Genomic DNA, 12,002 nt, shown 5'->3' on the forward strand with positions numbered 1-12,002 from the left:
TGGCTTGCCCTTCACCAGCCTGACAGCAAAGGGCTGAAGACCCAAGCAGCTTCCTTGAGAGCCCCCAGAGGGCTCTTCCCTGCAGTCCCCACCCCGGGCTCTCTGCGCCAGGACCCCGAGAAAGGGCCCTCCTGCCGTAGTGGCCCAGATCTGCCTGGTCTCTCCTGGAGTGTTTGGGAAGCAGCTGCTGGAACTTAAGACTGTAATTTATGGGGCACATTCCAGTCCAGAGATGAACTTGACTGGATTGATGAATTGAAGAGTTAAAGCAAAAGGGGGACCAGGTATTAATGAATCGAAAAGTGAGAGTGGAAGGGAGAACCAGGAACTGGATGTGGTTGATGTGGTTGGCGTGGCTGTGGCGTGCTGGGCAGGGCATCGGCCCATGGTGCACATCAAAGGAGAATCGCGTCCCCTGCTGAGCCGTTGTGTGGGCCAGGAGGAGGAGGCCTGGGAGGGGGACAGGCGACCCCAGGAGAGCCGGAGAGGCTGACGCGCCACCCTCTGCCCAATGTCACGTCTAACGTCTGCCCTAGCAGCCCTGGAGATTGCAGGTTCTGTAAAGCCAGGGTCTCAGGGAAAGCGTCTGGGGTGCTTTTGGAGGTGAACCGCCTGAGAGTGTTCTTACCGCCCCGGAGCAAGCAAGGTGACCGAAGGTCCTTGGCACCCACAGGTGTCCTCACCCATCGCCCCCACTGTGACTCCTTGGCCGAGAACCACGTGGGCACGGCTGTGTGTCCCTTGTGTCCTCCTGCTGAAGCCCCTCTGATGAGCCCAGATCAGTCTCCCCCGGCGGGAGCTGGGAGCGGAGACGCGGATGAGGTTCCCGGAGCAGAGCGTTGGTAATCAGAACCAGATGGTGGCCTGGCCGTGCTGCGCATTCCTGGCACCTGAGGTCATGTGCTACGAGAGCCACTGGTGGCCAGAGATCCTTCCTGGAAGGCCCAGGTCCAGGCTGGGGCTTGGCCAGGGGCCACGGTGGTGACGAGGAGGCTACCCACGTCAGGATGCCACCTGAGCCTGCCTCGCTGAGGTGGCTTTCCTGCAAGCCGTCACAGTTAAAGCCTGTATTGTCATCAGATACAGGTGGTACGCAGGCCCTCGCCTCCCACATTTGGGATAGCGCCCACAGCCTTGAAGCGGGGACTGATTTACAGCCAGCCATATTTTTAGGCCTTTAAGTAATAATGAGGCTTCCCCACCCCAGGCAGCCCTGGCCTGGGAAGTGGACCAACTATGGCTCTCCCATGAGACATGGCCAGGTGTCCAAGCTGCACTCCCATCTGCACAGCAGTGGTGGCTGCTGCCCCCGTCTGCCAGAGGCTTTCCTTGAGAGGGGCAGCAGCAGAGCCGCCGGGCAGCCAGGAGGGAGGCTGAAGGGCCCCAGGCTAGCTCCCCATGTATGGCATCAGGAGGAAAGGCTTGTGCAGGGCACGGGCACGGTTCCACCCGCCATCAGGAGCACAGTAGTGCAGGCCCCTGGCTGCTGTCACTGCAGGGCCAGGACCAGTCCTCTTCTTCAGGAGCACAGGGCTGGAGCAGGCCTTGGTGTTTCTCCAGGAAGCCCCACCAGGCTTCCCGCATCACCCTCATTTCCTGCGGAACCCGGTCCTCGCGCCTGGTTGCCTTTATCTCCATGCTGTCCCCGCTTTCTGAGAATGGCTAAGCTGGATGTAGGGTCACTCCTGTCCTTGCAGGCAGTGGCTACCCAGCTGGTGGGTAGGCACAGCCAGGCTGTGGGGCAGGAGCTAGACAGGAGAAGCTGGGCACTCAGCCCCCCACAGGTGAAGACACTGCACCCACCTTCTGCCTGTGAAGACCCCTGTTCGGGCTCTCTATGGAAACCTTCCCACTCATCTGTGGCTCTAGGCGCTCAGCAGCTCTTTTCTCCCTGGGAAGGACCTGCAGGCAAATTCCTATCAAGAGGGCCCGGAGCAGGCCCCAGTGGCTTCCAGGGAGGCCTATGGTGTGCGGCTGGGCGTCCCCTCTCTACCACTGACTCAGGGCAGAGGTCACAGGAGAGAAATGGGTGACAGTGATAATGGTGTCATATCAGCCTCCTGTTCTTCCCAGCTGCCATTCCCTCCATGGGCCATGGTATTCTGGTTCCTGAGAGCCGGGGAGGGGCTCCTGGGTCTGCAGGCACAGGCGGTGACCCCACACGCATGACATTTGCATCCCAGCATCCCCCAAGGCCCTGCGCAGTGGGTGCTGGCCTTGATGGCCCCTCGGCCAAGTCACAGGGAGCCAAGTGGGGAGGCAGGAGCTGGTGTGGAGGGAGGGGAGGCAGCCCTGAGGCTGGGTGCTCTGCACACTGAGGCCAGCCTGGGCTGCGTGTTGCGCTGCAGCACGTTCAGCTGCTTGTGTGCACAGGCAGGACACCCCCGAGACCCCCAGAGCCAGGGTCTGCCAGGCGAGAGAGGTAGAGGACAGGCAGAGCATCTGGGACTTGCTGGGACAGTGCTGGTCACAGCAGGTGGTGGGAGGAGAGGGGCCATAAGAGGGGGTCACCAGATGCTCTCACTACGTCTCTCCGACTCATATAGGTTTTCTTCTTGAGTCCGTTCATTGTATTGTTGGCATTTTCTTAAACCTTAGAAGAACTAAAATCCTGTCTGTCCCTGGATCTCAGGGAAAAGTCCTGAAATCACCCACTGCGTGACGTGTGCTCTTCTCACTCTTCTGGGCTGGGCCACAACTGCCCAGGGCCACAGACTCACCTGGGCATCCCTCTCCCGCTGCCTGCCTAGTGACAGGATGGACACGTTTGGGCGGTGGAGGTGAGGGGTCGTGAGTGACTGTAGTTGGTTTTCGCCTGCACCATTACTGGACATCTATTTTCTCTGCCTGAGTTGTTTTCTTTGTAGACTAATTTAAGTTTCTGGATCTGGGGAATTTTTCTAGGAATTTGTCTATGGGCACACAAATCCTCAAGGTTATATTCCTAGTGACCTTTTTTGGACCGCTTGTGATGATTGTTTGAATTTCTGCCACATTCAAAGCTCTGTCCCTGCTTTATTTATTCATCAGTCTTGTCTGTGTTCGTCCTTGAGCATTTCTGTCTTTCTGTTCATCGTTTCTGTCCTTGCCATGCTCTCCCTCCAACCCATGTTCCCTGGGTTACATCTGCTGCCCTGCCTGGGTCAGGCGCACAGCCCATCAGCCCTCAGCCTTCCCTCACCCGCCCTGCATGGAGCCTGTTTCCACAGGTGACTGTCCAGCCGGGATCCCTGGTGCAAGAGGACATCGTCTTCCTCCCCTCACTTCCAGGCAGACCCCATTATTATTATTATTATTTTTTCATATTTCTCATTTGACACAAAGATCCCATTTTTATTTGTTCTCTGGCTGCTGAGCTAATTAGAATGGTTTTATGGTTCTGAATGTTTGATTTCTTCCCCCAGTTATTTTTTAGTTTTCAGTTTCTAACTTAATTACATTGTGGTCTGGGAACAAGGTCTGAATGATATCAGTTCTTTGAAATGCGGGGCCATCCAGTTTTCATAAGTGTTGCACATGTACCAGCGAGGTGGTGCTGGTTGTCAGACGCCCTGCTGCACACGTGAGCGCCAGGCCCGCATGTCCGCTGATTCTTAGGCCTTTAAAGTCTTTCTGCAGGTGACCAGGGTCCCCTGCAGGCACAGAGAGAGGCCTGTCCTGTTCCCTTTTGCTGGGGCCTATTTTTGCTTTATGCACTTTGAACCTGGCCTAGGAACATGCCAGTTTAAAATGGTAATTTCCTGGCGAATGGCGTCTTCATTCCTCCTCATTATCTCTAGAAAGGACTTTCACCCAAAAGCCTATTTTTCCAACTATTAATATGGCTCAGGCCAGGTTTCTTTTGGTCACTTCTTCCCTTTGTAGCCTTTATATTTTAATCATTTTACCTCTAACCTTCCTGGCCCTCCAGGTGTAGACACATTTCTTAACGGAGCCAGTTCTCACATTGGTGATTACATTTCGTGTGTGAGTGTTGCCCTGGGTGTTCTTACATCTCAGGCCTTCCTTCCAGAAGCCTAGATGCCCATCCTTTAGGGATTCCTCGGGCAAGGCCCTCTTGGTGGCTGTGCCAGTGGCCTCTGAGTGCACGGGCCTGGATGCCGAGTGGCCGTTCTCTGAGTGGCAGCAACTGCCAGGCCACAGGCCTCAGTCTTGCCACTTCCTTGTGCTGCTGAGAATTCAGCTCCCAGGCTGGCCACCTTCCATGTGGCTCAGTCCCGTAAGCTTTGACTTACTGTGTCTTTATTTTAATTCAGTTCAGAATGTTGTGATTTCTTCTTTGATCCATAGGTGCCTTGTGGGTGTGTCATTTGATTTCCAAATATTGGTCGATTTTGTAGATACATCTTTAATCTAGCTTAATTCTGTTGTCAGTGAATGCACGCAATGCAATTTCAGTGTTTAGAAATTTATGGAGGCTTGTTTTTGGCCCAGCACATGGCATGTCTCGGGGAGTGCACCACATGGACTTGAAAGGAGCGTGTGTTCCGCAGTTGTGGGGTGGAGCCTTCCGTCAGCCTGACCTAGGTCAGTGGACGTGGTTCCAGTCTTCAATATCCTCGCTGATTTTTTGGTCTCTCTCTCTTTTTTTTTTCCAGTTACTCAGAGGAGGCTCTTAAAATCTTTAACTGTGATTGCAATCATGACTGTTTCTTTGTCTCTGCCTGTTTCGCTTCATGAGCTTTGAAGCTCTGGGGCTGGGTGTGTAAGTGCGGGGATAGTCGCCTCGTCCCGGTGCAGGGCGCTCTTCTCATCGCGAGGTGTCCCTGGTCTCTTCTAATGCTCTTTGTCTTGAAGTCAGCTGTGTCTGATACTCAACAGTGGCGAGGACTTTCTTAGGTCTGCCCTTTGCGTTTTACTCCTTGCTTTTACTTTCAACTTGTCCTGACCTCTTGATATTTAAAAAGCATCTTCGGCAGACAGTTGTGTCTTGCTTTGTATGTTTTCTGACAGTCTCTGCCTTTTAATCGGCGTATTTAGTCTGTTTGCATTCACTGTAATGACTGACCTGTCTGAGATTAAGTCTAACATCTCTACTTGTTTTCCACTTGTCACTTGCATTTTTGCCCACTTTTCCTCCTTCCCTACCTTCTTTTGTGATAATCAAATATTTGTTTTTTAGTGTTCTGTCTCCTCTCTTGGCTTCTTAGCTAGACCTCTTGCCACTTTTGTTCCTGAGTGGTTGCACTCCAACCTTCTCCAGGTCTCCTTAGAGTCCGTGCTGTTCACGTCCCGCCTCACAGGCAGGATGACCGCGTGCTGGGGCAATCCCTTCTACTCATATGTTTAGTCTTTCTGCGACTGTTGTGATCTACACATATTAGAAACTGCACCTTGCAATATTAGTTTTCCTTTTTCTGGAGGCAAGGTGTTGCTCTGTCACCCAGGCTGGGGTGCAGTGGTACAATCACAGCTCACTGCACCCTCAGACTCCCGCCTTGGCCTCCCGAGTAGTTGGGACTACACGCACGTACCACCATGCCTGGCTAATATTTTGTAGAAATAGGGTCTCACTGTGTTGCCCAGGCTGGCCTTGAACTCCCAAGTTCAAGCAATCCCAAGTGCTGGGATTACAGGAATGAGTCACTGCATCTAGTCAGTTTTCCTTTAAATCATCAGTGTTTTTTTTTTTTAACTTATAAGAAATGAAAAGCGTAACATTTTATATTTACTCACCCCTTGGCCATTTCTGGTGCTCACCCTATAGACCCAAGTATCTTACATTTTTTGTAGTGCAAATCTGCTGGCAAAAAAAATTCTCTAGCTTTTGTTTATTTAAAAAAATGTCTTGGCCAGGCGCAGTGGCTCACGCCTGTAATCCCAGAACTTTGGGAAGCCGAGGTGGGCGGATCACAAGGTCAAGAGATCGAGATCATCCTGGCCAACATGGTGAAACCCCATTCTCTACTAAAAATACAAAATTTAGCCAGGCGTGGTGGCGTGCGCCTGTAGTTCCAGCTACTTTGGAGGCTGAGTCAGGAGAATCGCTTGAACCCAGGAGGCGGAGGTTGCAGTGAACGAAGATCGTACCACTGTACTCCAGCTTGGCGACAAAGCATGACTCCATCTCAAAAAAAAAAAAAAAAGAAAAAGTCTTTATCATCCTCCTTTTTAAAGAATCCTGGCTATGGAATTTAGGAATGATCGTTTTATTTTTCTTCATGCCTTGTGGAGATGTTGTTCCGTTGCTTCTGGCAAGAACTCATGATGTCCTATCATTCCTATGCATGTAATGTGTCTTGCTTCATGGCTCCTTTCAAGATTTTCTTTTTATCTGTGGTTTTCAGTAATTTGACTATCATGTGCCTTGATAGATATTATTATCTTATCCTGATTGGGTTCTGCTGAGCTTTTCATATGTATATTCATGTTTCTCATTAAAATTGGGAACTATCCAGCCACTGTTTTTTCCTGACCATTTTCACTTTCTCCTCCTTCTGGGGCTTCTGTGATTTATACAGTTTGATAATATCCCATGGCTCCCTGAGGCTCTGTTTGTTTCAGTTCAGTCATTTTTCTCTCTCCTCTTCAGTTTGGGCAATGTCTATTGATCTATCTTCTAGTTCACTGACTTTAAAAACAAATTATTTTTTAAATTTTTAGATTAAGCCTATTCTATAAATTTTTCATTTCAGTATTGAGCTTTCCAGTTCTCTATTTTCTATTATTATTCTTTTTTATAATTTCCATTTCTCTGCTAATAGTTTCTATTTACTCACTCAAGACAGTTGTTTTGGTAATTATTTGAATACTTTTTCCTTTCATTTTTTTGAATACATTTAAGTACTTTCTTTAAAGTCTTTATATGTTCAACATCTCTGCCATTTTGGGTCAATTTCTATAAACTGCTTTTTCCCTTGACTATGGGTCATATATTCCTGCTTCTTAGCATGTCTAGTAATTTGATGTTTGTATGCCAGACATGGTAAACGACACATGCTGAATCTCTGGGTTCTGTTATTTTGCTCTGAAGAGGGTTTGCCTTCATTCCGGTGTGCAGTTCAGTTACTGACTGTTCATCTTGAAATTGTGCAGGCTTGGCTTTTGGCTTCATTAGGGCAGGTCTGTGGAAAGTTCATTCCCAGGCTTGTTAAGTGTGCAACTCAAATTCCAGACTCTGCCTCTCTTGCAGACCTTGTCAGGGTTTGGTTTCTAGTTTTGTTCTGGTAGATCTAGGGTAGGCCATACTCTAAGGCAGAATCCTATTCCTGAGGTGATGTCATTCTGGCAGCTCAGCTGGTCTCAGGCTGTCACACAATCTTTGTACTCAGGCTCACTGGCCCTCTGACACTGCTGACCTCTTGTACTTGTTCTGTTTAACCCTGCAGCTCTGGTAAGCCCTGTGGAGTCCACTGTGAGCCTGTGCAGTCCAGCCCTCACACAAGACTCATGGGGACCCCTCACACCATCTTCCGCTCCCTCTGTTCCTTTGCGTCACCCCACGGATTTCAGACCTCTGGCTGCTGCAGATTCTGATCTCTGCCTCTTCGGCTTAATGTGACCACTATGTTCTGCCTGGACTTCATGCCCAAGGCATTGTCCCCAGGCAGAGAGCTGTGGGGGCATTTAGGAGGCGGATCTAATCAGCTGCCCTTCTCTGCCTGGTGTTTCCTGCCTGTAAACAGTTGCCTTGTGTATTTTGTCCACTTTTTATGGTGGCTTGCAGCAAGAGGACTAGTCTGGTACCAGTTACTCTATTATAGCCATTTTTCCTGTTTTTCTTGCTTTATGGATAATATATCAGTTTATTTGCTAAACAGATATTTATAGTTATTTTTGGGGGTGGGGGACACAAGGTCTTGCTCTGTCACCCAGGCTGGAGTGTGGTAGTGTGATCATAGCTCACTGCAGCCTCAAACTCCTGGGCTTAAGCAATCCTTCCACCTCAGCCTCCCAAATGCACTACAAGTGCATGGCAGCATGCCTGGCTAATTAAAAAATTTTTTTTGTAGAGACAGGATCTCTATATGTTGCCCAGGCTGGTCTTGAACTCCTGGGCTCAGGCAGTCCTCCTGCCTTGGCCTCCCAAAGTGCTGGGATTAGATAGCTCTTCATTGGGAATTGTACTCTTTATTATTGTTAAGTATTTTATATAATCTTACCTAATGCTTTGACCCTGAATTCAAATGTTCCTATTATTCAGATTACCCTGTTCTTGTTTGCATTTTCCCAATATATCTTTTTCAAGAGTTCCTTTGGAATCTCCCTTATACATGGCACAGATTTGGATTTCACTTTGAAATTCAATCATAAAACTAGACTCAAATGATCCTCCAACCTTAGCCTCCCAAGTAGCTGGGACTACACGACCATGCCTGGCTAATTTTTAATGTTTTTTAAAGACAGGGTCGTACTCCGTTGCCCAGGCTGGAGTGCAGTGGTGTGATCTTTGCTTCCTACAGCCTCAAGCTCCCAGCCTCAAGCAGTCCTCCTGTCTTAGCCTCCCAAGTAGCTGGGATTATAAGCATGAGCCACCACACCCAGCCTGTTGAGTCTATTTATATCTTTTTTAAACTTTATTATTTATTTATTTATTTGAGACATAGTCTAGCTCTGTTGCCAGGCGCCAGGCTGGAGTGCAGTGGTGCGATCTTGGCTCACTGCAACCTCCACCTCCCGGGTTCAAGCAATTCTCCTGCCTCAGACTCCTCAGTAGCTGGGACTACAGGTGTGCGCCACCACGCCCATTTTTTAGTAGAGACGGGGTTTCACCATGTTGGCCAGGATGGTCTTGATCTCTTGACCTCGTGATCTGCCCGCCTTGACCTCCCAAAGTGTTGGGATTATAGGCGTGAGCCACCGTGCCCAGCCTCTTTTTTTTTTAACTTTAAGCTGATATACAAGGGAAATACTAGGAAACAAAGGCACCTGCAGTGAGGTGGGAGAGGAGAAGGAAGTGATGCTATTTTTGTCTTTACTTACGGTGGGGGGTGGTCAGATAATCTCTCAGGGATGAGGCTGTTATATCTTTGGCCCCAAAGGACAAAAGCTGAGCTAAATCAGTGAACTTAACCACCATCCCATCTCCCTCAGTGCCCTCCCATATTTCTGTTAGTTATATAACCGGTTCCATAGCCATAATCCCCATATTGTTTTAGAGCTAATCCTACAGGTAAGTGGATGCAGTGCTCCCTGCCAGACCATTTGCTGCAGTTCTCCAGTTATCTCTTACGAGACTGGAGTTAATCTTCTAGTCCTTCAAGAACAGCTTATGGCTGCAGGATTCTCTGAGTTCTTGCATGTTCAGAAATGTTGGTCTGTTGCTTTTATACTTGAGCGACAGTTTGGCTGGATATAAAATGCTTGGACCTTGCTTTCCTCCTCAGCCTTTGCAGGCGTCACTGGATCATTCCTTGGCACCCATGTGGCTGTGGAGCATTCTGAGGACGGCCTAAATGGTACCCTCGTCGTCAACATGGTCTTTTTGTCTGGCCACCAAAAGGAGTTTTTTAGCTATGAGGTCCATTAATTTTACTAGAGCATATCTTTTTTTTTCTTTTGAGACAGGGTCTCACCCTGTCACCCAGGCAGGAGTGCAGTGGCGGTGATCTCAGCTCACTGCAGCCTCCATCTCCTGGGTTCAGGTGATCCTCCTGCCTCAACCTCCCAACCTACTGTAATCCCAAGTAGCTGGGATTACAGGCACATGCCACCACCTCCAGCTAATTTTTAAAAAAAATCTTGTAGAGATAGAGGCCTTGCTGTTTTAGTCAGGCTAGTCTTAAACTCCTGGACTCAAGCAATCATCCCGCCTCAGCCTCCCAAAGTGCTGGGATTGCAGCATGAGCCACCGTGCCCGGCCCATTTGTGTCCCTGGCTGTCCTGTTGGAGTCGCTGCTGCTGCTGATTCTCCTTCATGGCTTTGAGTTTTTCTTCCACCTCTCCCCTGAGCTCTGCCAGGTCAGGTTTCCTCCTCTGTGTTCTGCTGCTTTGGGTTCTTGCTTTACAGAGGGGATGCAGGGCCAGAGCTTCATTCATTGCTTTCTTTTGTTAACTTCTGGCACTGCTTGCTGACAGTTTCCATTGGCTTCTGCCGAGGGCTGCCATTGTTCTTCCTGTTTCTTCTTCCTTTTCCCTTGTGCTATCTTTGCAGAGATGTGTGATTCTCAGCTGAGGGCAGCGTGGCCCCATCAGGAGGCCCTTAGAGAAAAGGGTGCTGACGGAAAGCTCGCAGTGCATGGGGCTGGTGTAGAAGGAAACAGCCCTTGTTGCTTGTCATCATGGTGGCAAAGTCACTCTATCATTCAGCATGTGGGCACAGAGGTGCCAAGCGCCCTGCAGCACAGGGGACAGCCTTGTGGAAGCAAGAAGTGCCATGGCCACAGAGGCAGCGCTAATCCCCCACCCCCCAGCTCCCTGCTTGCCATGGGAGAAGGATGTCAGGGAGGGGTCAGGGCAAGAGGCTTCCTGCTCACCCAGTGCCGAGTGTGGGATGCTTGGCCCAGGAAGAGGCCAGCACCCTGACGGCCCGGTGCACATAGGACCTGCCTGTGTGGCTCCGGGTCTTGTGCAGTGCCCCACCCCGTCTCAGAACCTGGCCAGGGATGTTGCCCCCACCAGGCAAGGTACACTGTGTGGCTCCTGCCGCCTCCAGCGCATCCCCCCCTCGTCCCCCTCATCCTGCCAGCCCCCCATTGGGTCTTGCTCTTGGCAGCGCTCCCAGCCCTGTCGAGGTTGGGGGTTCACATACCTCATGGCTTTATGTTTCTCATCCTCATCAGCTTTGGGGTGGTTATGAGGTTCTTCTGGGAGAAGTGCCAGCGTCTGCTGCTGTTAAGCCTGAAACATGGCCTCTCGCTAGGTGCTAAGGTGCAATGTCTTCCTGGGAGTGAAGGGCCCCAGGACCCAGCCCCTCTGGGGTTTCTCCTGCAGCTGGGACCTCCCTGTTTCTCTGCTGCTCTCTGACTGGGGAGGAGTCGGTCAGAGCAGGTGTGGGAGCAGCAGGGCAAGGCCAGAGACCACTCTGAGGGGAGGGCTGGAGTCCCCATCGTAGCCTGAGGAAAAGGGGAGGTCAGCTGGGCAGGAGCGTGTAGCCCTCACCTCTGGGGCCTGTGGACCTGCGTCTCTCCTGGTTCCAGCTGCAGGTGGGGCGCCAGGGGCAGTGCTGCCACACAGGCCTAAGGAGCAGACTAACGCCCTCCCCACTCTCACAGGTGTGTGGGACTCACCAACTCACCAATCCCGGGATTGCCGAGGTGACGATCCGGCCGGACCGCAAGATCCTGGCCACTGCGGGCTGGGACCACCGTATCCGTGTGTTCCACTGGAGGAAAATGCAGCCACTGGCCGTGCTGGCCTTCCACAGTGCCGCCGTCCAGTGTGTGGCCTTCGCCGCCGACGGCTTGCTGGCCGCGGGCTCCAAGGATCAGCGCATCAGCCTCTGGTCACTCTACCCACGCGCATGACTCACCTGCTCCCTTTCCAGGAGACACAGAGGGCGGGCCGTGAGGCGGGCATCAGGCCTCAGCCTCGACCTGAAACCTCAAGGGCCTCTGAGGACCAGCAAGTCATGGCCCAAGGATCATGGAGTCCCCACTGTCTTCACGAAGTTGGCATTTCGTTTTGTGGAGTGTGTCATCACAGGACAGTGACTCTGGGGGCCAGCTAGCGCCCTGGGCATCTGAGGCCTGCAGGAGACGTTGGCTTGGGCCTGCTGTGTTGCCAGCTGAGGGTATTTTATAATAAATTTCCATTGCCAAGTTGTAGGCTCGAGGCAGGAACTCCCTGAGGAGGCCCTGGTCCCCTACTTAGCATCAGTGCCCTCAGCCCCCACCAGGCAGGACGCTCAGCCCCGCCCTCACCCGTGCTGTTGAATGTCGGGAGATGACAGACCCCAACCACAGCTGCCCGTCCACATGACCCGTCACCCCAAGGAGGCCAGGAGCTCCCAACACACAGATTGAGGCCAGGATCAGGAAGCAACTGAACTCCCCGGACAGTGAAGCAGAGAAAGGTGCCCATGAGGGACAGCGAGGGGGGCTTGCAGCACACAGGTCCAGGCC

The 12,002-nt window shown here is 51.3% G+C and overlaps 1 protein-coding gene across 1 annotated transcript in view; it reads left to right on the forward strand.

The window, feature by feature from the left end:
* Positions 1-11,703, forward strand: part of GNB1L (G protein subunit beta 1 like) — a 65,454-nt gene extending 53,751 nt beyond the window's left edge. The window contains exon 7 of the mRNA XM_012454184.2: positions 11,154-11,703. Coding sequence (XP_012309607.2) covers positions 11,154-11,405 — 252 coding nt within the window. The 3' untranslated portion in view covers positions 11,406-11,703. The remainder of the gene's footprint in view (positions 1-11,153) is intronic.
* Positions 11,704-12,002: the final 299 nt, after the last annotated feature.

This window comes from Aotus nancymaae, unplaced genomic scaffold, assembly GCF_030222135.1.
Source record: "Aotus nancymaae isolate 86718 unplaced genomic scaffold, 86718_ANA_hifiasm-v0.15.2.pri h1tg000049l, whole genome shotgun sequence".
NCBI classification, from domain to species: domain Eukaryota; kingdom Metazoa; phylum Chordata; class Mammalia; order Primates; family Aotidae; genus Aotus; species Aotus nancymaae.